Consider the following 27873-nt stretch of genomic DNA (forward strand, 5'->3'; position numbering starts at 1 on the left):
AGCTATCCGCCACGCATAATGTAAATTTAAGCCTATCGAAATGTGGGAGCTTTAATAAAGTTGACCAATCAGCGTTGAACAGGATATGCTGCTCGGTTGCCATAGTTACAGCAAGCAGAAACGCTACGACGGTCAGAGGTGTTGGACAGCTAGAAAGTAGCTAGCAGTATTTTTCCTCCTACTTGGGTTTTCGTTACGTTACCAAACGTTTGCTTCAACGATGCTGACCGCTCCTGCTCAGAGAGTATGTTTTGGGAGCTCACTGGAGAGGAGGCTGTTTCCTCTCCATTACGCGCCAGACCGGCTGGGAAACCAAATGTCACAACAGGGACCGCCACATGTCGGCCCGGGAAGCTATGACAACCACGAGGTTTGTGTGAGAGAGAAAGAGTCAAGGGGTACTTTCAGTAGCGGTTTTAGATACGGGCGGTTGCCCGGGGCGGCATCGTGGTGGGGGGCGGCATCACGGGCATCGGCAAAAAAAAAAAAAAAATAAATGCTCGTACTCATGCTGCCCCGACGTCAGCCAACGCATATTGGGAATGGCATAGGCACCGATCGGTTTTCTGTCGCCCATTTCCTGGGAGTAAGGGCGCCCTCCGTTTGCGAGGTGCACCTGCTGCTTGCGGCGCAGAGAGGAGAGGGCGGGGGATTCTCTGACCAGCTGGAGCAGCATCTAATAACCAACTTGCAAAATAAAACAAAATAAAAACAAACCAACAAACACGAAAACACCAGACATTATGATACAGACTTATAATTTGCACCGATGTTTTTTCGAAATTCTATAGAAAAGTGAGTGCGAGAGCCCTCGGTGCACCTGCTTGCTGCTGAAGTCAAAGTAAACTTTATTGTCATCTCCGCTACAGTCCAGTATATAGAGAGACGAGACAACGAGGCCCCAGTTACAGCAGTGCAAGTAAACAAACAATATATATAATATGTTTTGTCTGTTTGTGTGTGGGGTGGGGGTGTGTGGGGTGGGGGTGGGGGGGGGGGGTAGAGGGAGTGTTCGCCCAGGGCGCCAAACAGGCTAGGGCCGCCACTGGGTACTTTCACAAGTTGTTTTACATATTTTTCCCCTTTCTTTCTATGCATGCAGTTTTTATGTCCACGTGACCGTTAAAGTTAATTTAGGTGATGCTTTAAAATAAGTCAGCTACAGTAAGTGCATTGAGATGCAGGCCAGCTGCGAGGTTTGATTTTTCGGCTGACTTTTGGTGAATGAATGGTATATTCAGAATAATTATTTACATACTTGTTTTGTAAAGTAGTGCTTCTAAATGTTTGTTGATAGTTTGCCTTGCTCATTAACATCTGCTTCCTCTTCCTTTAACGGCTGCACCCTTTAAGTATCCATCTGACCCAATATTAATATCCTCTTCTGTCACACAGACCCTCCTCATATCCTCCTTTACTACATTCATGAAGCTGCTCTGTGGTCTTCCTGTTTTTCTCCTGTCTTGTGCTGCACATTCAACATCCTGTCTCACCTCAGCCTTGCCCCTTTTAACTTTGTTTCCACCTTCTCCAAACCACACATTGTAGCAGGTCTCACTACCACGTTGTAAACCTGCCCTTTCAACTTTGCTGCTTTCCTTCTGTTACAAATCAACCTGCTCCACCTTGCCTGCACTCTCCTCTTTACCTCTCTCTTGTATTTTCCATTAATAAACTTGCCCTTTCTATCACAGTTTGGCACCATACTTTATGACATACAGAAGACACCTGGGAGTAAGAAAGGATATAGTCTCTCTGCAAGGACTGCTGTGCGCTTTCCGCCTTGTAACAAGGTGCGTTTACACAAAGAAGTTTCCTGTTATACTGAGAGCACATTAAGAAGTGTATTAACAGCCTTACTGTATATCAGCCTAAGGGTCGTTCCACTTGGACTGTCTACAGTGGGGCAAAAAAGTATTTAGTCAGCCACCGATTGTGCAAGTTCCCCCACCTAAAATGATGACAGAGGTCAGTAATTTGCACCAGAGGTACACTTCAACTGTGAGAGACAGAATGTGAAAGAAAAATCCATGAATCCACATGGTAGGATTTGTAAAGAATTTATTCATAAATTAGGGTGGAAAATAAGTATTTGATCACCTCAAACAAGGAAAATCTCTGGCTCTCACAGACCTGTAACGTCTTCTGTAAGAAGCTTTTCTGTCCCCCACTCGTTACCTGTATGAATGGCACCTGTTTGAACTCATCATCTGTATAAAAGACACCTGTCCACAGCCTCAAACAGTCAGACTCCAAACTCCGCCATGGCCAAGACCAAAGAGCTTTCGAAGGACACCAGGAAAAGTATTGTAGACCTGCACCAGACTGGGAAGAGTGAATCTACAATAGGCAAGCAGCTTGGTGTGAAAAAATCAACTGTGGGAGCAATCATCAGAAAATGGAAGACATACAAGACCACTGATAATCTCCCTGGATCTGGGGCTCCACGCAAGATCTCATCCCGTGGGGTCAAAATGATCATGAGAACGGTGAGCAAAGATCCCAGAACCACACGGGGGGACCTGGTGAATGACCTGCAGAGAGCTGGGACCAAAGTAACAAAGGTCACCATCAGTAACACACTACAACGGCAGGGAATCAAATCCCGCAGTGCCAGACGTGTTCCGCTGCTGAAGCCAGTGCATGTCCAGGCCCGTCTGAAGTTTGCCAGAGAGCACATGGATGATACAGCAGAGGATTGGGAGAATGTCATGTGGTCAGATGAAACCAAAGTAGAACTTTTTGGTATAAACTCAACTCGTCGTGTTTGGAGGACGAAGAATACTGAGTTGCATCCCAAGAACACCATACCTACTGTGAAGCATGGGGGTGGAAACATCATGCTATGGGGCTGTTTTTCTGCCAAGGGGACAGGACGACTGATCCGTGTTAAGGACAGAATGAATGGGGCCATGTATCGTGAGATTTTGAGCCAAAACCTCCTTCCATCAGTGAGAACTTTGAAGATGAAACGAGGCTGGGTCTTCCAACATGACAATGATCCAAAACACACCGCCCGGGCAACAAAGGAGTGGCTCCGTAAGAAGCATTTGAAAGTCCTGGAGTGGCCTAGCCAGTCTCCAGACCTCAACCCCATAGAAAATCTGTGGCGGGAGTTGAAAGTCCGTGTTGCTCGGCGACAGCCCCAAAACATCACTGCTCTCGAGAAGATCTGCATGGAGGAATGGGCCAAAATACCAGCTACTGTGTGTGCAAACCTGGTAAAGACCTATAGTGAACGTTTGACTTCTGTTATTGCCAACAAAGGTTATGTTACAAAGTATTGAGTTGTATTTTTGTTATTGACCAAATACTTATTTTCCACCCTGATTTACGAAAAAATTCTTTACAAATCCTACCATGTGGATTCATGGATTTTTTTTTTTTTTTTTTTCACATTCTGTCTCTCACAGTTGAAGTGTACCTCTGGTGCAAATTACTGACCTCTGTCATCATTTTAGGTGGGGGAACTTGCACAATCGGTGGCTGACTAAATACTTTTTTGCCCCACTGTACTTACAGCCTTCGCCTGTATTAACAATGGTCAATGCCTCCAGGACTTGAAACTAGCTCCACTGCATAAGTGTCTGAAATTTGTGTCATTTCTAAGGCCAGCAGGAGTGGTTACAAACATAAGTTGGTTTGCAAAAAGAGAAGCCTGTGAGAAAGCCACTCTACTGCTCCCTTGATTTCTTCTTTGGAAATCCTCTCATGAGTTCAGTCTTTTTTAAGGTTCAGATTTTGATATATTACGACAGTTTAGCCCAAACCTCTACATTTATTTCCATGTTGCCATGAAGTGACTATCTTAGGACATCTTCATATTGCCCAGCGGTTTCTTAAAGGTTTTTTAGTTGCTATCATGGTATTGTAATTTTTAAATATATTGGGGGTTTTTGAGGCAAAAATGATACTAGGACGATAGAATGTATAAAAGATGGAGGGAGCTTCCAGGTCTGACCTCTGTGGCTGGAAAAGGACTTCCAGTTGGATAGAAATTGGCCTTTGGCCACCTTGCTCTGCATCCTTAGTAAACACTTTCCTGTTAACTTTGGGAACTCGTGCACTAGTTTCTGATTATATTGAACAGAAGATTAAGTCAGTTTTTCAAAATAAGATCATTCCAAGAGTCAGAAAAGAGCTTAAGTTCAATTTGTGATGAGTTTGTGGTTTTACAGTTAAATCCACTCCTCGGTTATCACATCTGATATGAAAACACCAAGGTGGCAAAAATGCCCAGCTCAAGGCCTCATAAGAGGACTTCATCCAAATTTTACACCATTGATAATTAGGATGAGTGAGTAGAGTACTAATTTATCAACTGTCATTAGCAAACAGACAGGACAGGTGCTTTGCAAAGACATATACTTTGTAATTAGTGTTAAGTAACAGACTAACAGAAGACTGGAACTTTGCTCACCTAAAATTAAGTATAAACATGTTGGACAAACCATGTTTTATGGGTTTTTTTTCAAATGCTTCGAAAAGGACTGAGAGGACACAAGAGGTTCAGTGATTCAGATGAGTTCCAGGATGTAAACATGCTTAAAAAATACTGTAAAGCTGGGAATTTTATCATGGAAGTATTTTATGCTTGCAATTTTCATCTTTTTTTACACAGTTAAAGTTAGCTAAAGTTGTGGGGTATGAAAGAATAAAAGTGGCCCTTCACTTAATATAAAGTTGTTGATGTGAAAATGAAATCTTTTCCTGGTTCTTAATGGGTCTTTGCTCTATGACTGTTTACATTAGCATGACTGGTCTGCTTACAGTATTGGCAATAAATCTTCATTACTCTGTCAGCTATCTGGTGAAATTAAAACCAAATTAAGTCACATAGTTAGAAGTCGCTGTATTCTACTTGTTGGGGGGGTTGTCAAAACATTTTCTGTGCAAGTATAAACCTGCTACTGGCTTTTTAATATGTAATGCTTAATACAAGATCTTTATAATCCTTCTGATCACCAGGCAGTGACCCCTTCACCGTGGCAGTACCAGCAGGATCAAAGTGGTTCTAGGGTCTCTCCTCCTGGCAAAATAGCTTTCAGCTCAAAAGCACAGAGGTTCAAAACCACACCATGTACATCTGAGAGGAGTCCAGGGTGAGACAGAGAGAAACTGACACGTGGCAGAAATGTTACGGTGCTAAACTGAGCTGACAGATGTTATTTTGTGACACAGCCCTGGGACGTATGCCCACGACAGAGTGACAAACAGGAAAGTGAGCTGGCCCATGTGCTTTGGGAGACCAGACTGGTCCAGCCTGCCTCAAATAGGCAAGAAGTCACTCAGGGTGAAGGTGAGCGAAGCAAGTTGAGAAATTTCATGGCCTTAATTTTGCTGTTACAAAAACTTAAAAGGCACAGCCAGCTTATACATAAAGACCACAGATATCTCTCTAGTATCAGAAATGTTGTCTCTCTGTAGATGTGCTGATTCTATGCACGATTACTCAGATAAACTCACTAACTGTAAGCCTGTTAGCCTTTAATTTGGTGTAATATTAGGTGTGCTCGTCACCTATACCTGTACAAAACTACATGTTGCTGCACCAAAAAAATAGTGATATACATATTTTATTTTCCTCCCACAGCTTGCCAGTGAAAAGGAGTACCTTAAACAGAGGAACAGAGTGGCCTACCTGAGTTTGTACTATTAACCCTGAAGGTCTTACATGGAAACCTATCATGACACTGGCGAAGCAAGAAGATGTCGTTTTTTGTTTTTTGTCTTTCCCCTTAAAATATAAACAAAATATGAACATGTAAGGTTTTTTTTTTCTTTTTTAAAAGAAACTTAATTTCCTTTAATTACAAAATGACAGAATTCCTATGTGACCTGTATGTTACATAAAGATGTTGCTTACAAAATAATGTAGGACAGATTTTTAAACAGCTGAAAAGGTGACACTTAACACAACAAAAAAAAAAGCCATCTTCTGTGGAAGTCAGTCTGCAGTACTGGTCCCGCTGCTGAGGCAAAGCAGTCGCTGGTCTCAGCTCACGCAGCGGGTTTCAACCCCGGGCCACTTCCCCTGTGCAGGGAATCACTGACTGGACTGTTGTAAGCACCAAAGACTGGAGCAGATATGAGTCTGTTTCTTTAACTTTCGTCCCTTCTCATTTCTTCCTCCTTACTTTGGGTTTCTTGACCGGCCGGAGGTACGGATTGTCGATTACATTGTCCTCACTAGCCTTGGTGGATGGAACTACGCCGCTGGGAGGAAGCATGGAATTCTCTTTGTCAGCTCCTGGATCATCCTGAATGATGGAAATGTAAAACAATATTAGCAGTGGTATATTTGAAGGGCATTCTGGGAAACTTCTTGCTAACTGTTGGCATAGGTACCAACGTATAACTACATGGTAAATAGAAAACTTGAATCAGAGTTAAGTTAGGGTTGGATGCAACCTGTTATGATGTAGCTCTGGGTGTGGGCTTCATGCAGATGTATAAATGCCACTTTAGATGTGATTAGCTTAGCTGAACATAATGATTGCAATATGGACACACGGGTACCCTATCAACACACTGAAAGTAATTTACACAATTATGAATTCATTGAAATCAAAGTAATGAAAGTTTGATTTCCAGCATTAACCAGGATACTAATGATAAGTAATTAGAGCATGAAACATTACTTGTTTGTTTAATTTTTTGGTATGTATTAAATGAATGAAGCACGTTTCCTAGCTTCAGAAGTGCATTAGCTTTATTTTAATAGTTTAGCTGCTAGCTAATTCATCCCATTTCTAGTCACTCTGTTAAGCTGAGCTGTTCCTTGGCTGTATTTTCACATTTAAAGGGGGGCTGTTATGCACAACATTCAAAATAATCCTTATTAATCTTTTACTGGACTCTTTGTATGCCCTCCTAAATTCAAGCAAATCAATCCCCAGAAAAATCCAGCCACCTTAAATTTGGCAGCACCTCCTAAACAAACTGCAGATGGCTGGGGCTTCTGTGCTCACAGCCAGAGCTATGTGCTCTGTTAAGGATATCCACTCTTACATCTCTCTCACCATCATACAGAGCCAAGACCCTGTGAGCGAAAAAGCTCAGGCTTTTGGCTCACAGATCACCTGTGCTGAATCTTTGTTTGAAACTTCTTTAATATGAGCATCCGCCATTGTAACAGACAGGGTAGAAAATAAACAAGAAGCATTATAGGTCCAATTTAAAGGGTAAATATGAGGATGATATCAACTTTCAAGTATACATTTTCAGCATAAACAAAACTCTCCCATTTTAAAACAATTACTTTAAATTGTGTGATGTCTTGATGGCAACAGAACTCAACCAGAACATGGAAATGCACTATGACTTCAGTTTCATAAAGCCTCTTTTTACTTCGAAATTAGCTCAAATAAATGTTCACAAAAGCTCCATTATTAAAGTTTATGGAAGGCTTGAGTAGCTTTCAGTTCCTAAGAAAATCTACTGGTTTTCTGAGAAACTTCTCCCACGTGTTTGCTAATATACTTGAGCATCTGTACTGAGACCAATATTCTCTCTGAAAATCTGATAACCCTGTGCAACTAATGGAGCTTAATACTGAAAAAAATGACCCTGGAATTCTGTTATCACGGTAATGAAATAGATCAGATTCTCACTTAAATTTGTTCAGGCTAATCTGCAACAGATCTTTCCCTGTCACTACAGTAACAGTAAGAGAAGATCCACAAACATTTAGAGATCAGATGATTCTGTACGCCTGCCAGCAGCAGCAATTTTTTTTTCTGTTCCTTAAAATTTCAATGTGTGATACAATTTTAATTTAACAAAGATTCAGGATTTTGTGAAATATCCCAAGAAGATATTAATTTGCTTTACAATTTCTGTTTATACCATATATACTATATATATCTATGGCACACCAGGTCCCGGACATGGAGACTTACAGTAATGGCGTTTCCTGCTGTGTTCTCGCCATCAGTCTGGTCATCCTGCTCAGAGGAGTCCGTCTCCTCCAGAGCCTGCAGTTCCAGCTCTGAGGGCAGGAGGGCACTGAGATATGGGATGGTGCTCGGCTGCGCTGCAATTACTGATGACAATCACAGGAAGCAGAACTCGTGAAAATGCAGCATGCTTCATTCAGTAATCACAAGACATAATCTGGCTTTAAATAAAGATCAGCTTACTGAGAATCACTCACATGGGAAGGTAGTGATGTCATCTTTGAATAGGCTTTGAGTTTCTCCAGTCTTGGCAATGAAGCGTGTAAGTGCTCGTTCCACGTCTCTCCTCTGAGTTGCTGCTTTCTCTCTCACCACTTGGTAGTCTGACACGGGTTCTCTGAAAGTCTACAGGAAGAAAAACTCTTAAGTGGCTTACTTTTTAGCACAGTTCTACTTCTATAATACACAATCCAGCTTTCTAGGGATCTCCATGATGAAGTGGAAAAGTTCTGACTCACAGGTGTTTTGATATACGTGTGAGGGTCGGGGAATTCTGGGAAGTGGCTGGGGATGTGGGCTGGATGTGTGCGCTTCTGTCCAGCTGACAGCGCTTTGGGAGTCACAGGAGCATTTGTCACTGGAGCTGAAATTAAAAAATAAAACATTTTTCACATCTAAAACCACTGGATCAAAAGGTCTCAAGTCATTCATTTTAATACTAATAATGGAGAGCTGAGTTCCTACTTACGGGCAGTTATGACCATCCTTTGTGATCTTTTAGCATATATGGGCAAAGTATCAACATTGAAACCTTTAATGACACAAGCAGAATAAATCGAATCAGTATTGTGTTCCCTTAGCAACGTTTAATCCATATGTGTTATAGGAGGTCTTACCCATTTCAATAAGCGTGACCACTGTGTCTGACAGTGTCGGGACGCTCCTGGCTGTGTGTTCACAGTATGCTTTGGCACATCGACCTATTTCAGTAATATCTAAAAACAGAGAAAAAAGAATCAGTTCTGTAAACATGAATCAACAACCAACTGCAAATTCAAGAAACGTCTGCTCTGAAAATAGTCTACAGGGGCTCAGTTATGTCAGTTTCTCAGCTTTTTTTCACCAACTTCAACCAAAATTATTCCCATTGGTGTTTATTTAAGAAAGTAGGTTAAATAAAGTGAGGTGTACTTGCACTGGTGTTCAGATATATATTGTAAAAGTGGCACTTAAAGATTTACAGCTTTCCCAGTGGATGGTGTACACTTAAAAATCATACATACAGCTCTGCAACATCTCAGTTAGGGTTTCCACAGCTGCCTTCTCCGCACTCTCGAAGCCACTCTCAGTCAACAGGGCGCTGACAACGACCTGCAGAGTGCGACGGCGTGCCAGGAGGTAGTTTTCTGCAGGGCTAGAAGTTGCTTTACCAGCACTTCCTCGCTGGAAGTAAAATAAATGTGAATAAGGGTATACAACAGAAATACATAGACATGCTGTTGTCTTTATGAGAAAAATATCTCACTATAGTCACAACACACTTGGGACTAAAGGATTCTTTAAAAGGCTAAATAAACAGACACATGGTTCCAGAATCTTTAATTGACTTACAGCTAAGGGGCACATGGACATTAGCTTTTGTAATTTGAAGTAAAACAAACAGAGTAATGACCCAAGCCTTGCAAATTTACCACACAGTGTATGCTATTCCCTTTGCTTGGTGGGCACACCAATATGCCAACAATGTGCACATACACTACGGTTATGAGGGCTATTACTATAATGTTAGAAATAAATGTGACTTTTAACAAATATAGTGGCAAGGAGCCATTAAACCTACAAAATCGTCATATTTTCTACATTTCACAAACATTTCTCAAGAGTCCTTACTGAACAGACATATTAAACATTCCCAGTGCCGGTGGTGAAAGTGGGAGAATATTTGGGCTCTGGGTGATTTAAAAAGACGTTTTGTTTATCTGAATCAATTCTATAATGATTAATTTTATGTTAATATTAAAATGTATTGTTCTAATTCATCATCCAGTTCTTAGTGAGCTTAGGATGGTGGACATGTTTCTGTAAGATATATTTGTGTAATTGAGAGATTTAATTTTTGCCACTGCAGCAAGCTGCATTGTCCCTGAGGTACTAAAGCAGCTCCAAACTGCAACGCTCACTCCATTGATTACACTGGAGACCCTGCAACAGTTCTGAGTCAAAGTGATAACACATACTGCAAATGCTCACTGAACCTTCCCCAACCATGTGGACAGAAAACACGTTTAAAATCTGCTGCTGTATTTATTGGGGAAAAAAACAACAAACAAACAAACTGGACTGTCCTCAACATTTTGAATCCAGACGTAGTGGCATGGTTAGCTCATGTAAACGTCAGGGATATCAACAAAGATCAAACATTTTTTTGAATTTTCGTTTTTTTTCCGCCAGCATTTTTAGATCCAAATAGGCACGATTTATACTTTATAGGCCAAACAAAACAGACAAACATTAAAGCTGCCTAGGGGTGGTCTGACTGTTGGATTTCTTTGTATTATTGTAGGGTTTTTTGTCTATAATATAGAGCGCCTTAAAGGGGGGGGGGGGGGGGGGGGGGGGGTGTTGCTGTGAATTGGCACTATATAAATAAAACTAAACCGTACTGAATGGTTGTGCCACTTTATTATTAATAATAAAGGTGCTACATAAATAAACTGACCTTGTCTAAAATATTATTAATAGCCATCCCTTGTAGTTAGCAGACAGATGGGAACCGCTCGAACGGTTTGTTGGTCTACCCCAAATATCGATGAAAAATACAAGAAGTGTTGCTAAACCCTTCATTCTCCCTAAATTTAGTGTTTGTGATATTGGTATAGACTCTATTTGTTCACACCTGTAATTTAGATGAGGATGTGCCCATATGTTAAGACTAAAGAACATGTGAAACGTACCTCTTCCTGTCACTGTAAGGACCAGAGATGGGCAGTAACGCGTTACTTGTAACGCGTTACTGTAATCTGATTACTTTTTTCAAGTAACGAGTAAAGTAAGGGATTACTATTGCAAAATCAGTAATTAGATTACCGTTACTTTCCCGTAGGAACGCTGCGTTACTGCGTTACTAAATCCGTGATTTTTTTTGCGAGAATGTCTCATGACAGTGACGTAAGCAAGTGCGACGTTGGTGACAGCAGCTGTGTGCAGATCAACAATGGATAATATATCGAGTGCGGGAGAGAGTATGAGCGTGCAGCGTTTAAAGTGTGGAAGTACTGACCTTACTTTGAGTTTGATTCCATAAAAAGTGACAAAAACATTAGCGTCCATCGTGCGTGGGAAGAAAACTTCTTTTTACAGCGAAAAAAACCCCTAAACTTCCGAGCAAGCACCGAGTAGCTATGACGTGATGGGAAACTCACAGAGACACTCGCGCGGATTCTTCAACTGACCGCAGCACACCTGCACCAGGGTAACCCTCCGCCTACCCTGCTCCTGCTTTACAGGTGAAAATAGAGCAAAAGGACCGCTGAGTCTTTGACTTTATTTATTTTCTGCTGTGTTTTACTTGCATCTGTTTGAAAGAGTGAGTGAAAACACAAAAAATATTTTATTTTATGTGCTGGAATGTGTAGAAAATAGGTTTAAATGTTAAACTAATTTATTCAAGTCAGAGAATGTTGCATATAATTAAATGTTTTTCTTGATGCATAAAGTTAAAAGATTAAAACTGATAAAACAAGTTAAAAAAAGAGACTTTTTCATTTGATTACATTTTGTATGATGGATTATGTAGAAAAGTAGAATTGGGCTGAAAGATCTATCACTTTATCACCTCTTCAGGTTGTAAATCGTGTTTTTAAAAAGTAACTAAGTAACTAAGTAATTAATTACTTTTGAAAATAAGTAATCAGTAAAGTAACGGGATTACTTTTTTGGGGGAGTAATCAGTAATTAGTTACTGATTACTTTTTTCAAGTAACTTGACCAACACTGGTAAGGACACAAACATTTATTCAGACAGGGTAAGCACTGACATAGATAAAGTTAACCCACCTTATAGTCTATAAAAACGTATTTCAAGCTTTCACCGGACTAAATCATATTTATTTAAAGTTGTTAAATCGAATTAGGACTTCAGTGCAGTCTGACTGTTAGCCATGCACCGTGAATCCGGCTCTACATGCTACATCCGCCTCCTCTCCGTGACCCAAAAAACATTTCTTACCGCTCCCGCATTCAGAGGGCCTCCCGACGCCACCGCAGGATCCGCCATCTGCAGTTATTGGAAATCTCCTCGTTGTTTTGAGCAGATTTATATTTGTATCTCTCCGAACACCGTTTAGCCGCCGTTGGTAAACACGGCACGACTGTATGACGTTATTTCCGCCGTATCACGATCGTATCACACACGTTGTTTGTCTGTCGCCCCCGAGTGTTCATCTGTAAAATTACACCTGCTTCAACTTGCTTCTAATTTGTGAAAATCCTCTGCTGTAAAATTAATATAACAGGCTTTTAGTTATTTGTAATACAAAATAAGTACTTGGAAAAAGGTATTTGTGATACTTTTTAAAATATATTTTCCAGTCATAGTTCTAAAATTATTGCATTAAATGAAGAAAAATGAGATTAAAAGATCAGTTGCATCTTTTTAGTTACATTTTCTCTCTTTTTGCTAATTATAACATGAGGTCCGCTCTTTGAAGTAACCTACCCCACAGATTATATTAAAGTCATAGTCTGAGACAATTGTTTGGAGAAAAAAATATATTTTTATTGGGGTGCAAAACAAATTTAATCACACACATTCCACTTTTACATCACATCTATCACATCACATTCACAAATATCTGCTGCCCAGCAGCCAACGTTACTGTAACCCGCAGTCTTCACTGTATCTCATCTCATTTTTTACCCAGTCAACAGGAGCAAACTGCACATTTAACCAATTTTTGAAATAATGAATGGGCCATTTCCGCACAATGACTTGATTCACCAACATTACCATCATCTCTAGTGTCCATTTATGTGAAGAGGAGAAAGTTTCTTTAAGAAGCATGTAAGCGGTTGGCTGAGCTTCTCCGCCTTGAAGTCAAAAGATATTTGGCTTTTTCCTCGGGCATTACTGTATCCACCACATCAGCAACTTCACTATCAGCAGAGGCAGTGTGTGGCTTCAGCACCTGCTTCTTCTCCTTCTTCTTCAGGATGATAAGCTCTGCTGGTTCATCCTCCTCAGTATCTCTCTCCACAAAGGGCAGGAAAGCCATCTCTACCAGTCCCCCGACCATGCCAAGCATTGCCAGAGTAGAGCCGAGCATGTAGATCTTCAGCATGCTCCGGCTGGGCCTCTGTGTCAGCATTTCTTTAGCAAATGGGATGATCTCGCCAAAGTTTTCCATATTGTGTTGTCGATGAGTCTGTTAAAAGAAAAGGAACAATTGTAACCAGATATTCTGTAAAGAGAACAAAGATTTACTCCTGACAACTAATCCATTTAATTAAAATGCAAAAATTCTACTATCCACAAAAAAAGAGAATAATACTTACGTCGAAGCACACGCACAAACTCTCTTATTCTCTTTTTCTGTGCGTTCTGAGTAATCAGGCTTTGCAGGCAGAGGCAAAGGCAGAGCCTGCATATTTAAACCCAAGCAGGGCCAGGTTAACGCCCACACTGGGGACACAATGCATATTCATGAGGCCACTTGTACTCCAATTGTTTTGTTGGAGATTAGAACTTGTTTGGGTAAAAGGGCAGACACATCCAATCCCTGTATGTGATGAAATGCATGTGATGTGACATGTTGCCTGAACTCTGCATGTGCAGTTCATGCAGTAAACATTATATTGTTCTGACAGTAAGTAATGCTTTGCAACATTAGTTGGTACTCATTAACTTCTTCAAGCACACACAGGCACTGTTTAAGAAAAGTTAAAAATAAATAAATAAAGGATGTTAACATTCAGACAGTTAACATGTTACGGACCACTGAACAACAACAGTCCTGGGTTTGTGCTTTGTTACCATGCATATTGATCTTTATCAGGAGAGCTTCATTAGTGTCCAATAAGAGTATGCTAGGCTGTGGAAAGCCAGCCCCATTTATTGGTTAATAGTTATTGTCTGACAACAGTATTGGTTACACATGGAATACCCCCTATTGAACAGCAATAGATAAGCCTCATTAGAAGATAAGGGTAGATAGAATCCCCCAAATCATGCTGTCCTGAGCTGCTCTGCTCCTGTACCTAAATCTGTCCAAAATGCTGACAGTACATGCGTGTGTACGTGTCTCAAACTCTCTGCACTTTGAACCAGTTCCCTGCTGCACGAGAGAAGAGTAGCGAGTTGGGAAATGTGTCTGATCTTTGTCACAGAGACATCATCACTGAGTGAAAATGACAACCACACATTGCTTCAACATCTGTACACCAGATGAATCGTGCTTAACATTTTATCCAGTTTGACTTTTAGCTGTGCTGGTAGTGACCAAATAAGTTACACTTATTATTAGTTTTGTAACTGTCACATTGCATATTAATATAATTCTCTAAGTAAAATGCAGCAGTTATACAGATTACTCATGACATTACATTAAAGTAATGTCTCAACTCTGTATATTTTTATATATTTTATTAATTGTTTACTCTATTTAATTTGTAAACTATGTGTACACACACACACACACACACACACACACACACACACACACACACACACACACACACACACACACGTAGAAAAATATTTAGTATACACATCCAGAAATGCATATACTATTATATATTGTACATATATTTATTAGTTTCAGATGTAGCCATTCTTGTATTTTGCACAACTCTGTTGCTTGTGAAGCTCGCACACAAGAATTTCACTCACATGTGCTGTACCAATGTACCTGCACATGTGATGTGACAATAAAAGTGATTTGATTTGATTTGATAAAGCATTATTTTTTCAGTACTTTGAGATTTTGAACTGAAAATGGAGGTGAAGATTCTATGTAAAGAATTTCATACTAATACATCAGGTCAGAGTAAAATACAGGAGAAAATGCTAAAAAGTATCCACACTGATTCCACTCTTCATAGCTAATCCAGGGACAACCTTTCACCCCGTTTGTCCACTTTTGGATTGCAGAGTTGCCTAAAATATTGCAGGTAATAACGCAATAATTACGCAGTCGATAATGTTCCTCTTTGAGCAACTCAGCTCTGGGCATTTATGTTTGCCTCTGCTGGGAAAATGTTGAGACTGTTTGGAGACCTTTGCTCCATTTTTTTGTCACTTCTGCTTGAAATGAACAGTCTGTCTCTATTCTGGACTTCACCAAGGCACCATGCTGTGGTTGAGGGGGAAGTTTTATGACAAATGTGGATGTGAAAACTCTTTCAACAGGAGCTAAGGGGAGAAGGAGTTTAGATCCACAGTATTTAAAATGTTTATATGTGAAAGGAAAATTACACACACAGTGACTTTTTTATTTCAGAGATTTTAATAGTGAGTGTTTTACCTGTAACACAGTGTTTGCAGGAAATTCATAAATGGGGTGAAATGAATAATAATCTAAAGCACCCTTTAAGTCAACATACATTTCTCAGCTTTTGACTCCTATTCACATCTTATAATAAAAGCTGTTTAAACCTGGTCACAAAGACATGTTTTGTATCTGTTGGCTTACTTGGCTTAATTTACTCCGTCTGGAACGTGCTGTTCTAAGTACGCTGCTCCTTGTAATCCTGACTGTGCTGGAAAGGCTGAAGTACAGAAGTACAGCCTGCTAATTGGCTTGCTGGTTAGATTAACTGAGGTTACCAGCTCAGGTTAAATGAGTCCCAAATATGGTGTATTTATATTAGGGTGATGCTTAATAACATGCAAGTTTGCAGAAAGTTGCAGAAATTAACAAGAAGAAGAAAAAATCTATTATTAGAAAGTAAACACGTCTGAACAAAGCCTGTTCAAACTGTAGCCGGAGTTTCCTGTTGCCTACCTGGCAGGGATCCAGTGTGGCCTTCTGCTGCTGTAGCCCATCAGCTTCAGGATTCAATGTGGTGCTAAATGTGCTAAAAAGGATCAGTATTTTGTAAAATATGCAGACCAACTCATCTGGCACAAGCAACAATGCTACGTTCAAAGTAACTTACTGCAAATCACCTTGCTTTGTATTCTCATCTTGACCATGCATTGAGCTGCCTGCTGATTATACTGTGATTGATTAGCTAGTGTATGTACTGGCAATAGCTTAATTTAATTTTGCAAAGTCTACCATTAATTTGTTTACCAGGAGTGAAGGTAAAACAACCACAGCAAAACAAATGCAGATCCTTTATTTTTGAGTATACAGGATTCCCAGCATAATACATATATAACATGAATATATGTTAAATCCATCATTACAAAGCACATACCAAGACAAACAGCAGACTGCCCAAAGTAAACCGCTTACAATAAGTGAATAAACATTTCTAACAATAGACTTTACCTGAATGTAAAAGTTCTAGTAGGTTTATGGCATTTAATGAATATACTTGTGGCATTTACACTGTTAATGATAGGTTTGTTTAAATATACATTGTTATATATATTTTTATTTCAAATTTGAATTTGATCTGCTCTATTTTATTTTATTTTTTAAAAAAAGAAGCAAATAATTAAAAAAATAAATTAGCGAAACAATTAACTTAAAGAAAGTAACAAAAATATGAGACAACTTTACCATATTAAATTACATCAGTATGGCTTATTGGATGCAGTAAGCATGCGGTTTTCTTCAAGTACAATAATTGTCATTGACGTCATTGTGTGTATTATTTTAAGCATGGAACCATGAACACAAAGTGTTCGGATGATCTGACTTCTGCCCCATCAAAAACCAGTGGTCAGGAACATCGTCACCATAAACAACATGGATATTCATGCAAAGCCCGGCTAGAGATGAGCCCATTTAATCCATTGCTTTCCGTCCTAGATCACACAGTTCTGTTGAATACTGTCAAAAATGTTCTGGTTAAAAATGAGACTCGTGCATCTGAGCGTGTGAGTTTCGTTGTGGTTTGTGTACTTTGGTGTGGTTTTGGGGAAGCTTCCTAGGCACTCTCTCCAAAATAAAATGCTCCACACAGACTGTGGATCTCCCACACCGCTTGAATCAACCACTTGTCGTTCTCAGTACCTGGGAGCTGCTGACGCAAACCAGCTGTATGCTGGGTCAAAACAGCAACACTGACCTGTAGAGGGCAGAAATACATTCAGGGTGAGAAATAAATTTTTCACCATTAAACTGTAGTTTAATAATAAAAGTGTAATTTAAAAACAGTTTAATGTATTTGTTCATTATATCCACATGCTTTAAGTGTACCTACCAGGTAAAATGTTTTATTTCCATGTAAACTCTGTGCAGCTTTCACATGATGGCGCAAACACCAGTTATGGTCTTGCTATTATTGTTTTTTTTACCGTATCTAAAAGCAAAAGAGAAATGTTTTAGTCAGTCATATTATAAACTCAAAAGGTCAAAGGTCACAATTTGATATAAAACAGCTACAAACCCATTCAGGTTGGCAGGCTCTGAGTGGTACACATGCTTTCCCTGTTCAGCTATTGTAGGTGCGTGTTGTGCACTGCAATGGCTCTGACTGGTCTTCAGTGGGTGGCAGTGGCTCTTTAGTTCAACATGGCTTGTGGGCAAGGACATGTGATGTGTCCCCTGCACACTCCCGTTGACCTCTGGCACCTTGGGCTCAACCTTGTCTGGATCAAGATGTTTCCGGTTTTTCGTTGGGGAGGACACGTCGATGACCCTGATGTCTGGGATGCTGGCCTGCCTCAGGACCTGCTCTGAGTGGGCCAGCTGCAGCTTCTTCATGTGGTTGATGGCAACAGCAGCATTGTAGGCTTGCTGTAAAAGCGAATATAAAAAAGAGGTTGAAAAATAGCCTAGCTTCACTTTAGATGTCCTTATATATGGTGATATTGAGTAGACATTAAATGAAATGTCTTGTTCATTTATCATTGATTGATAAATTATAGATTCATATTTTAGGATCTTTTCTTCTTCTTTTTTACCACTGAGCAGCCAAGTGCATTTGATTTCCTAGGCAGTGTATGCACTACATCAGCCCTTAGTGCCCTCGATTACTAAACAGTATCTTATTAAAGTCTCCCTGGCCAGGAAGGATTTAGGTTGGCACCCGATTAATCTACTATAAACTGCAGGTCTTCAGTAAGGTTACCACACTGAAGCCAAGAAATCCGTGCAGACTAACCTTCCACTTGGACTTGGCAAAGTTCTTTTGAATCTGAACGCTGACGGAATAGTAGATGTCCTGGCTCCGAGCTGTCTTCCCAATAATCCTGGAAAACGAATGACGGCACAGAAAGCTTAAATTTATTTTAGGTAGAGATTAATTCTGAATGCATTTGTAACTGGTGCTGGGCAGGAAGATTGATGCCTCCTGTGTGCAGTGCCACTAAAATGTTAATTGTAGAAAGTTATTTTATGATCAGGCTTAGATGACATTTTATGGACTATTACACATTAACTGTTACAACGTAATAATTCAGTGACAGTTGTGAATTTTGCTCGAGACATGCTACTATATTGCACAAAATATGTACTTATATTACAAAAAGGGAGTCATTAATAAAAGATAATATGTAATTATTGTTTTGTCACAACTATACTGGTACAATGGTGGGTTTTCATGTCTTGATGCATGCTCAATCATCCAGGAAAGTAAATCCCCAAAAGTTGATTCTGTTTATCTGGACGTAGCGTCTTCAGTGATGTCTTCAGTTTCAGCGGACTGCAGGTTTGATTGCAGCCATTCCCCAACTCTCTGCAAATGGTACTCATGGCCATTGATCAGTGGTCTTTGATCAATGCTCATTAGAATTTGCATATTAATGATCAAGGAACTGAACTCCCAGCCCATTGTTCCTTCAATGGTGCTAATTTCAGTCATTAGGCAAATGAAACATTTCTCCCACTGTAAAAAACGCTACGTCCTAATGAACAGAATCAACTTTTGGGGTGGGTTTTCATATTAAATATGATCAGAATCTCAAATAATGAGGTTTAAATGCTGTTTTTTTGTCTGCTTTTGGCATTGGGTCATGTCAGTGAGAGCAAATGTCCCTAATGTGATAGAGGATCTGATAAAAAGAGAGAAAATGCTAAATTGTCTTGTTGAAGACTGTGAATGAACTGATTGTCAGATAAAAAAGGATTACAGTAAACTATAAATAATGCCAAAAAGTCCAAAAAATGTCAACATGGGTGAAAGGAGCATAATAAGTTTCCATAATACAAGTGTAGTGTATGAGTGGTAGTCACCATGGATGTCTGAGCGCTAGGTCTGTAGTGTAGCGCATCTTGGGATTCTTCTGCATCATGTTACGAATAAAATCCTTGGCTGCAGAAAAAAACAATAGATACATTAGAGCTTAGACAACGCTGATTAGAAACACAGTCGGTGTGTGCCATCTTTCAGTGTAATTACCGGATTCAGAGATGTCGTCCCAGAATGGTGAGTCAAACTCATACTGTGCCTTCATGATCTTGGAGAAGAGCCGTGACTCACTTTCTTCATAAAAAGGGGGGTAACCGCAAAGTCTGAAAAAACCAAATAAATACAAACATTTAGCATCTGTGAAAAAAATCCCCTACATGGTACATGCATGGACTCAATGTGCTCCATTTTTCTGTATATAGGTAACTGTGTCATTGCATAAGACACAGCTGGGGCCTTTAATCTGATCGTCTTGTTACTAAGAGAAAAATCTGGAGCAGGTGGTGAATAGCTTTCTACTTACAGGATGTAGGTGATGACTCCGATAGACCAGCAGTCAACGGCGTTGCTGTAGGGCTTCTGTGCCAAAACTTCAGGAGCTGGTTAGAGAAAATTTTAAAGCTATATCAGTGATTGCTCAAAAGCTCGTGAAGCATCGGTAACATGCAGTATGACCCACTCTGAGGGTCTAACTCAGCGAGTGTGAGATTATTCCTCTAGAATGACATGTTTTCTTACCAACATATCCTGGGGTGCCACAGGCTGTCGACATGATGCCATTGTCTACCATCTTCGACAGGCCGAAATCACTGATCATGATCTTGGAGTTTTCCTCCTGGCTGTAGTACAGGATGTTCTCGGGCTGCACAAGGGAAAAAAGGAGGGACAAGAGCTGTTCACACACTGATGTCCTCAATGAAGAACTTCTCAAATAGTTATTTCACCTGTGGTGGAACAAATTCTTAATATCTTACTTTCTGTCAAAGTGATAATATTGTAAATTAAGCCAAAGCAAGAGGGGGAAAAAATCAAAGCAGTATTATCTATATGATTAATGAGGTCTGGACTTCAAGTAACAGTTGAGCTTTGGGGTACCTACTGTTTTGCAAAGGTAAAACCGCTCTTTAGTTGTATGCTAAATAATGTCAACTATGTCAAATTATTTCTCTAAGAATTTCTCTCAAAGGTTAAGTTAGTTTTTCTGATGAGCTAAGAATTAAAAACCCCTTCAACATATGACCCTGTAAATGATATTCAGGTATGGATAATTACCAGATGGATAAGTCACAATGGCTCTGCCAGGCTGTTCCATCAATAAGCTGATAGTTATAGATCCAGTAATTCATTACCTTTTACGGTTCTAACACACCATCTTACCAGATAGTTTCTATGAATGCCAGTACCTCAGTTCCAAGCACCACTAAACCCTTAAAGCTCACTTTTGACCAACATATGTCTTTTAACCTGCACATAAAAAGTCTCCAGGAGGGCCCTCTTTCACCTGCATAATACTGTGTCTCAGAGTGACACTGAGAAACTAATCAGGCCATTTATTATTTCTAGGCTGGACTATTGTAATTTCTTGTTACCTAACGGCTGCAGCAGTCTCCAGCTGAGCCACACAATGGAGTTAGTAGCTAAAATGATTCTCTTCATTTGCCCATATTAGATTCTTTTCATTGGCTCCCTGTGAAGCACTGAATTGGTTTTGCTTCAACATGTCTTAAAGTCCTCATAGTAGCATATTGTCCCACTTTAGAACTGCTGTCAGAGAGCAGGTTTAATTGTGGTTCCTCCAGTTTAGAAACTACAATGGCAGGCAGAGCCTTCAGAAATCCTCTCTCCTGCGGCTAAAGACTCAGGCTGCTGGAGGATTTCCCATGATGTAAGGAGAATGTCTCCTCCACATGTATATCATTCATTTAGATCCTGCTATTGCACATTATTGTTTCTTTCCTCTGAGTGTATATATCTGTCTTTAAAGCTAAATGTTCCTGATGTTAAAAGTCCCATCAGCCAGCCAAACACCATATCATTTTTCATCTCTCCATGGACATCTTTTCCCTTTTCTCTGTCACCTTATCCCAACCAATTTCCCCCTGAGGTCTCCATTATGCTGCAAAGTGCTTCGTCAAGAAGGCAAATTGTTGGGCTTTTCTTTATAATACTGTATGTTGTGTATCTTTCTATCTAATGTACCCTCGGGTTTAAGGAGTAAGCATGATACAAATGAGTCAAATGTGATGTAAAGGAGAAAAACCATATATTTCACTAGTGTTTGGGATATTATCAGCCATACCTTCAGGTCCCGATGCACTATTCCGTTTTGGTGCAGATAGCTGACGGCCTCCAGCACCTGCTGAATCACTCTGCTGGCATCCTTCTCTGAGTACACCCCCCGATCCAGGATACGGTCAAATAGCTCACCGCCTGAAACCCTGGTACAGAGCCACCGCCAGCATTAAAACTATATGCTCCTTTTCCTTTTATGGTGATAATTTGATAATATTGGACACAAAATCTGGAATACTCACAGCTGCATGACAAGATAGTAATGCGTTCGACTTTCATAGAAATCCTCCAGCCCCACAACGTTCTCATGTTTAATTCTGTTTGAAAAAATAACATGATGCTTTCATTATGACATTGCTTTTATACCTATCACAAAGTTCCACATACTTTCAACCCAAACAACATCCAAAAAAACCCGACATCAATGGCAATCCTCCTCCTGTGCTCACGTCTGAGAGATGAAAGCTGGAGGCTCATAAAAATTCACATGTGAATTACCTTCGCAGCACAGCGATCTCATTCTCCAGATTCAGATCCCTCTTCTGTTTCTTTTTCACACACTTCATGGCGAAATTTTTTCCCGTCTTCTTCTCCTTCACCATGTAAACCTCTGAGAATGCCCCACTGCTCATTAACACATAAACACATATTGAAAATACATTACTGATGATGCCTTCACTGATTGCTTTGAAACAACACACAAAGTCTCCCTTGGTAAGGGGAAATAAGCCTTCTCGCTTATTACTAGAGGGCTGTTGTTAATAAAACATGGGCACATTAACAACACAGAACATTGGACTCCTGTGTGTCTACTTTTATATTGCTCTCGTGCAACTGGGAGAAGCTATTGCTTCATTCAGTTTCTCAATTTGTGCATACATTAAATGTTATTGGTTTTCAGCCAACTTTTATTTGAAGGGCTCATGTTTTAAACACATTATTTTTTAATTAATGACACATCCTATTTTATTTTCTTTATGATTTAAAATATAATAATGCAAGTCCCATTTCCTGAATGAGGAAGTGCTGCAGGGTTAGTAGGACATTGGGAAATAGGCTGTTTTCTTCCTGCAGAGTTAGGAGATGAGACTGGAACATTCATTTCCATTATTTTGTTTGTTTTTCTTTTTAAGAACATAAACGTCAGACAAAGATGTCCTCTCTCACATTACTTCACACAGATGTGTTCTCAGTACTGGAACATTCTGCTTGGTTTAGGTGACTAAGCTCCCTGGATTGAGCATGCAAACACCTACTCTCTAGCTGTGTATTCACCTGTGCTGTTCTCAGGAGTACAATCGGATATACTGATTCATACTGATTATACTGGCTCATATTGACTCATACTCACTTACTGTACTATGAGGTTGGCATATTTATTTATGTCCAGTTTGACATGATACATCTACATACATGCATTCTCACAAGCGTCTCTGGTGGGCAACGTCAAGTTGAAGGTTGCTGTAAACGTGAGCAAATGGTTTATGTTGAATAAATGATAAAGAGCTGGTTAGCTGTGCTTAGTTTGGAAACTGAGATAAGCAGCTGAATTTGCAGAGACTGTGAATAGTGTGGAGCCTTCCATAAACCATATGTATTTTTGTATAGATAAATACTAAAGCTGTAAAAGTCGAGCTAAGCTAACTAACTGCGCATACAGGTTTTGATTCTAATTTACTGTATAAACAAGATCACCAGAAAAACATTTAGTCCATAATTGCATTTAAAGACTTTAAAGGCTTCTGTTGTGTAACCGTCAATAATGACTTTGTTTTTTTCTCCCTGTCGTATTACATCATTTAGGAAAGGAAACTTTCTGATACGGACTTCTTAGAGACCATCTAATTTAAAATCAACTCAGGGCAGAAATAGCAATATCAAAGGGTTTAATTAAGCTCTTGTAAGGACCTCTGTGACTTAACAATTCACATGTCAGGGGCTTATTATTGTGCGCTGTGCTCCTGTGTCCATGCTATCTTCAGCGTTGTCTGGGAATAGTTGTTCTACTGGGTGGATTAGGTGCTTTATCCCTGACGCAAAGGAAACGGTGGCAGGCTCCAGGCACAGAAGGTCAGCAACGGACCATGTGTAGGTCAGGTCACAGGCAGATGTCAAGAACTATCGGCAGACCACTTTTCCCACGTTCATATAAACTCTAATTCCAGCTCAGTTTGGCAGTCAGGAACAAGCTGTCCCTTTCCCATTATAGCACTACTTTCCCTGAATTGCTTTGATTTTTGTTCCAAGGACCTACTTGAAAAAAATACTTTGACTTTCAAGAAAAATTGCCGGTCAAGACCTGAAAATGAAAGCTAAGCAACAACCATGATCAAAAAGATTAGGAGCGATCAGAAATTGCAAGAATTCACCCGACTGTGTGAATCTGAGTGCTTAGAATTCAGTACAGACTAAAATCGCACTGCTTTTCAATGCACTCTGGTGGTTCTTCTTAACCCCGAATAAACTCAGTCCCTATTTCCAGGAAACCATTAGGATGCTGTTTACACAATGTCTGATGAGGCCCAGTGGGAAAGACTGCAAAATCTCCAGTCCCTTTTGGAGTCTCTTGCTTTTATTGTGACAGAACACAAAAAAACGAAAATGTTCACCCGGGAATAGGCATCATTCAGAGAGTTCACCGAAAGCAAACTTACTGGGTGGCTCAGACAGCAGTAATCCAATCTGTCTTCTCTTCTAGGGGAGGTGCCACAGAAATAACCGCATTACAAGTAATTTTAAAACTTGTTTTCCCACTTTTACGTGAAACTCTTGGGTGTTCAAATTGTTTGGGGGGAATAAAAGTAATTGCTGTAGACCAACAGAACTGAACTGAACCAAATTAGATAACGCTCTTTGCTCAGGAGGGTGTTGCCTCCTTCACGGTCCAATCATTGATGATGTGTTAGATAAAACCTCTTGGCAGCCTCTTCAGCCCTCAGCACAGTAAGCTCTATTTTCTCACTCTGGCAGCACTCTAGCTTACATCATGATTTAATGTTAGTCTCTCACCAGTAGTTCTCCAGTCTATTGCAAAATACTCAACACTGCCACTGGTTTTTATCACCGCCGTGACAAAAATTAGGTGAGCGCAGGTGAGCGAGTGTCGACTGAATGTGTACAGCACAAAGTTAGACGTTAGAAAGCAATAACATTAGGTGGATTCTTATTTAGTTTTTATTTTTTAATTGCAAATGTGCCAGCGGTTCTTGGAAGCACTTCTCATTAATTCCAGCTCTGTTCTTCCCTTCATAGAAAATTAAACTGTCCTAACTTTGATAAATACTGCTGCTTTTTTTCATTTAAAGTCACTTCACTAATTGTTTAAACCCGGCACAGAATATCACGTTATCACATTATCACATTTTTCCTGTGCAAGTCTCCATCATATGTTGGCACTCAGTCATGAAAACTTCGAGAACCCCTGACCTCAATAACGATTCTACTGTCTTATTATTTGTGCCAGATTTATAATCAAATATTTACATTTTCCTCTGTTTTGTTTGCATATAAAAACTAAAAAGCAATGATTAGCAAATTTAAAAAATTACAAAAAAAAATTGTGAATGAACTGCTGCACTGATGCCAAAGCCTGGATCCCTCTGGAAAATCAGCCTAGTTGTCTAACAGTTAGAGCATCTTGCTGCCAATACTTAAGTACAGTAAGCCTTAGCATGTTAATCCAATCAAATCAGTAATCTGTCCTCTAATTCAAACAGCATGCTGATGGCTATTATCATGCCAGCCACTGCAGTTCACATCAGTATCAGTAAAATAAACCATCTAATGGTGCAAAGCATTCGCCAGGGAAGCAAAAAACTGTTCAGTTACTTAAACATTTTTTAAACTTTAATCAAAGTCATCTTACAGTGAGTTAAATGATACTTACGATCCCAACTCTTCCATGAAGTCAAAAACCTCTTGGATGTTTTCAGTGTTCTTCTTCCACACATAGTCGGCCTCTTGACGACCCATGTCTGCAGGTGCTTTGCCAGGGAATTCTTTTTGATGTTAAGGAAAAGCAAAAGACAGAAGAATAGATGTCACTCAAAGGAAAAGATCCACATTGCCCTTGTTTCCTTAGTTTATTTGCATACAACTGCAACAAACAAAAACCATCCAGGCTCAGTGTACAGGCTTCCTCGTCATTGTAAATGTAAACAAAAAAGTCATCTGGGATTATTGAAAAGTCCTAACAAAGCAGCTATGAAGGTTGACGCGTCTGCTGAGCTGCTCAGACTGTCTACAGGTGGGAGCAGCCGGTGAGACTGCTTTTGTCAGCCGGTCTCTGTCTGGCTGACAAAAGGTTAGCGCACTAATCCGCGCTGTAACTAGCACACAGGGAGGTGTAAAGCTATGCCGGGCTTGGCCCACATCAGCACCACATGATGCTGTATCATAAAGCTGTGTATCAACAAGGCTGATACACAATCTAAAAGCAAATGGGAATGAAATGTGAGACTAGTGTGTCACTTTTGTTTCCTGACATAAAAAAAAATCATTTGAAAAAGAAATTAACCTTTATAACTGTTGTAAATGAAACTTTTTAGAAAAGAAAATACCTTGCAGCTCAGGAATATATTCAGTATAATGAGAAAAATGATTGTATTTTCTCAAATGATGAGCATCTAAAACAAGAATGACTTGTTGAGTAGAACTCAATGTACTGAGGAGGATTAGGAACACTTTAGAAGGACAAGTTACTCAGTCTGATTTCCTGCCCCCTTTTCTCTTATATAATGGATTAACTCCTGATCTGTATACCTGACACCATCACAGGTAAAAAAAAAAAAAAATAAAAAAAAAACTAAAAAAAACTTAGAACAGCCTAGAACAAATTATTTTAAATGTGACAATATATCTTAATTAATTAAGTATACTATTGCTAAAGTGGTATCTGCTGACAGTGGTATAAAAACATAAATTATATGAATAAATAAAGCAGAAAAAACAGTTTCAATTCAGTGCATATGCAAATTTACCAAAACCTAAAGCTCAGAAACATATTTATTCTAATAATCCAGTGTCCAGATTTATATACATAAATACATATGTAGACAGTGATGAGCACAGAGGATCTGATATGAAAGGGGTTTCCTGTTGTTTACTCCTCCCCTGCAGTACTTCTTTTCATCCTGAGCGTGTGTTGTTGTTTTAACAGCACAGATCACAACATAAAACTCAGCAGGTGGATCCAAAACCACAGTCAGCCACGCAAAACCTAATTTGCAAAGTCAAAACCTGCATCAGTGATTTACATTTTAATACATCCGGTTCCCTTTACGAAAACTTTCACCTTATCTTTGTCATTTATTCATCAACTTCACGCTTAAAGCTCAGCCACACGTTTCTGCCATCGTGCAAAAAAAAAAAAAAAGGTGGGAGAGAAAATCCACGTTATCTCACGCATAGGTACACCGATAAATGACGTGACTTGCAGCACGGAGACAGGCTCCTCTGTCAGTAAATGACAGCAGATATGTCCCGTGCGGTGCCTCGCGATACAGCATCGTGCATCATACCAACAGCTGAACCAAGTTCGCTGCGGCATCCGTGGAAAGATCACTCTGCGGCAAACAGGCGGATGATCAGATATTCAGATCAAGCTTGAAGCACACATCTGCCACGCCTGAGCAGAAACACTTCTGAATATACACACATAAATGTACTCAAGACAGATCTATTCAAGATGCAGGACGTTTAAAAACTACCCAATTTACGCGCAGAATATAAATTACACATCACTGGTCCTCTGCCTCATCCTAGGCCGGAAAAAATCTCCAATCTGCAGCTCTTTAGATGTAATTACTGTAGTGTGAGACATCTGAAGACGTATAGTTAATTTAATAAAGAAGAGGTTCATTCATCAGCACGCTGACTGAGACTTACCTAGAGACTTTGCGCGGTTGGAGCTCTGCTCTGACTCTCCTGCCAAAAGCTCAGCGAGGTCTGGGGAGATTACTTTATCTGGGACCTTACAAGTACCTGTTGTTAAGTCGGAGATTACATCCATGAAGATAGTCGATGGGAGGGGCGGAGAGTCTCACAGGTGCTCATTGAGACTTGTGGCACAGTTGAGGCTGGTGCACTCGCTGCTGCCGCCGCTGCATCACATCTTTCCACACAGTTTCAGGTTTTATAGAAAACTGCGCTTCCTGCGTAGAAACGGCCTCCTATTGTAAAACAGCACGATTCATGTAAAACAGCCCACGCCGTGCTCACGACAAGCAAGTAGGCTGTATTTTAAAATATATGACGACTAATTTTTGATGATGCTCAATATAAAATAATTTTAAAAAAAAATATGACAATTTATAAAAGCTTTATACACAGGTTATGGTTGTTATGCAGAGTCTTTTTAATGTTGTGTTTAAATGCTGAATGA

General features: G+C 39.8%; 4 protein-coding genes across 5 annotated transcripts; 1 reads left to right on the forward strand and 3 right to left on the reverse strand.

The window, feature by feature from the left end:
- Positions 1-73: 73 nt before the first annotated feature.
- Positions 74-5768, forward strand: LOC146685031 (ciliary microtubule-associated protein 3). 2 transcript variants are annotated; one of them, XM_085443168.1, is made up of 5 exons: positions 77-370; positions 1695-1793; positions 4969-5102; positions 5182-5299; positions 5594-5768. In XM_085443168.1, exons 1-5 carry the CDS (start codon positions 221-223, stop codon positions 5657-5659), a joined length of 567 nt encoding a protein of 188 aa, XP_085299294.1. In that variant the 5' UTR covers positions 77-220; the 3' UTR covers positions 5660-5768. The 2 variants fall into 2 exon arrangements, with proteins under 2 accessions (XP_085299295.1, XP_085299294.1); XM_085443169.1 differs by lacking the exon at positions 1695-1793 and having other exon boundaries at positions 74-370.
- taf8 (TAF8 RNA polymerase II, TATA box binding protein (TBP)-associated factor) lies at positions 5475-12292 on the reverse strand. The gene is made up of 8 exons (XM_085443167.1): positions 12127-12292; positions 9182-9341; positions 8795-8893; positions 8647-8709; positions 8417-8541; positions 8156-8303; positions 7902-8044; positions 5475-6260 (listed from the first exon to the last, which is right to left on the reverse strand). The coding sequence occupies exons 1-8, from the start codon at positions 12172-12174 to the stop codon at positions 6120-6122; spliced, it is 927 nt and encodes a 308-aa protein (XP_085299293.1). The 5' UTR covers positions 12175-12292; the 3' UTR covers positions 5475-6119.
- Positions 12293-12654: 362 nt separating this feature from the next.
- On the reverse strand, positions 12655-13537 carry g0s2 (G0/G1 switch 2). The gene is made up of 2 exons (XM_085443762.1): positions 13452-13537; positions 12655-13321 (listed from the first exon to the last, which is right to left on the reverse strand). Exon 2 carries the CDS (start codon positions 13301-13303, stop codon positions 12950-12952), a length of 354 nt encoding a protein of 117 aa, XP_085299888.1. The 5' UTR covers positions 13304-13321; positions 13452-13537; the 3' UTR covers positions 12655-12949.
- A 2683-nt stretch (positions 13538-16220) lies between these two features.
- On the reverse strand, positions 16221-27616 carry camk1gb (calcium/calmodulin-dependent protein kinase IGb). Its single transcript, XM_085444223.1, has 13 exons — positions 27378-27616; positions 25378-25489; positions 21990-22115; positions 21734-21808; positions 21499-21637; positions 19938-20061; positions 19723-19798; positions 19410-19522; positions 19244-19322; positions 18174-18261; positions 17457-17806; positions 17271-17369; positions 16221-17135 (listed from the first exon to the last, which is right to left on the reverse strand). The coding sequence occupies exons 1-12, from the start codon at positions 27499-27501 to the stop codon at positions 17312-17314; spliced, it is 1464 nt and encodes a 487-aa protein (XP_085300349.1). The 5' UTR covers positions 27502-27616; the 3' UTR covers positions 16221-17135; positions 17271-17311.
- Between the last annotated feature and the right edge of the window lie 257 nt (positions 27617-27873).

This window comes from Copadichromis virginalis, linkage group LG20 (assembly GCF_057382275.1).
Source record: "Copadichromis virginalis isolate Kocher_CV1m ecotype Utaka linkage group LG20, C_Virginalis_male_GT1.1, whole genome shotgun sequence".
Taxonomy (NCBI): Eukaryota; Metazoa; Chordata; class Actinopteri; order Cichliformes; family Cichlidae; genus Copadichromis; species Copadichromis virginalis.

What these genes read in the sequence shown, in the direction of transcription:
- LOC146685031 (XM_085443168.1), top strand. Translation starts at nt 221, where the DNA reads ATGCTGACCGCTCCTGCTCAGAGAGTATGTTTTGGGAGCTCACTGGAG. An exon ending in GCTTTCCGCCTTGTAACAAG is followed by an intron (nt 1,794 to 4,968) that starts GTGCGTTTACAC and finishes TCTGATCACCAG; the next exon opens with GCAGTGACCCCTTCACCGTG. An exon ending in ACATCTGAGAGGAGTCCAGG is followed by an intron (nt 5,103 to 5,181) that starts GTGAGACAGAGA and finishes TTTGTGACACAG; the next exon opens with CCCTGGGACGTATGCCCACG.
- taf8 (XM_085443167.1), bottom strand. Translation starts at nt 12,174, where the DNA reads ATGGCGGATCCTGCGGTGGCGTCGGGAGGCCCTCTGAATGCGGGAGCG. An exon ending in AAGGATGGTCATAACTGCCC is followed by an intron (nt 8,542 to 8,646) that starts GTAAGTAGGAAC and finishes TTTTAATTTCAG; the next exon opens with CTCCAGTGACAAATGCTCCT. An exon ending in ACACGTATATCAAAACACCT is followed by an intron (nt 8,304 to 8,416) that starts GTGAGTCAGAAC and finishes TTCTTCCTGTAG; the next exon opens with ACTTTCAGAGAACCCGTGTC.
- g0s2 (XM_085443762.1), bottom strand. Translation starts at nt 13,303, where the DNA reads ATGGAAAACTTTGGCGAGATCATCCCATTTGCTAAAGAAATGCTGACA.
- camk1gb (XM_085444223.1), bottom strand. Translation starts at nt 27,501, where the DNA reads ATGGATGTAATCTCCGACTTAACAACAGGTACTTGTAAGGTCCCAGAT. An exon ending in GAGATCGCTGTGCTGCGAAG is followed by an intron (nt 21,809 to 21,989) that starts GTAATTCACATG and finishes TTTTTCAAACAG; the next exon opens with AATTAAACATGAGAACGTTG. An exon ending in TACTATCTTGTCATGCAGCT is followed by an intron (nt 21,638 to 21,733) that starts GTGAGTATTCCA and finishes GCTCTGTACCAG; the next exon opens with GGTTTCAGGCGGTGAGCTAT.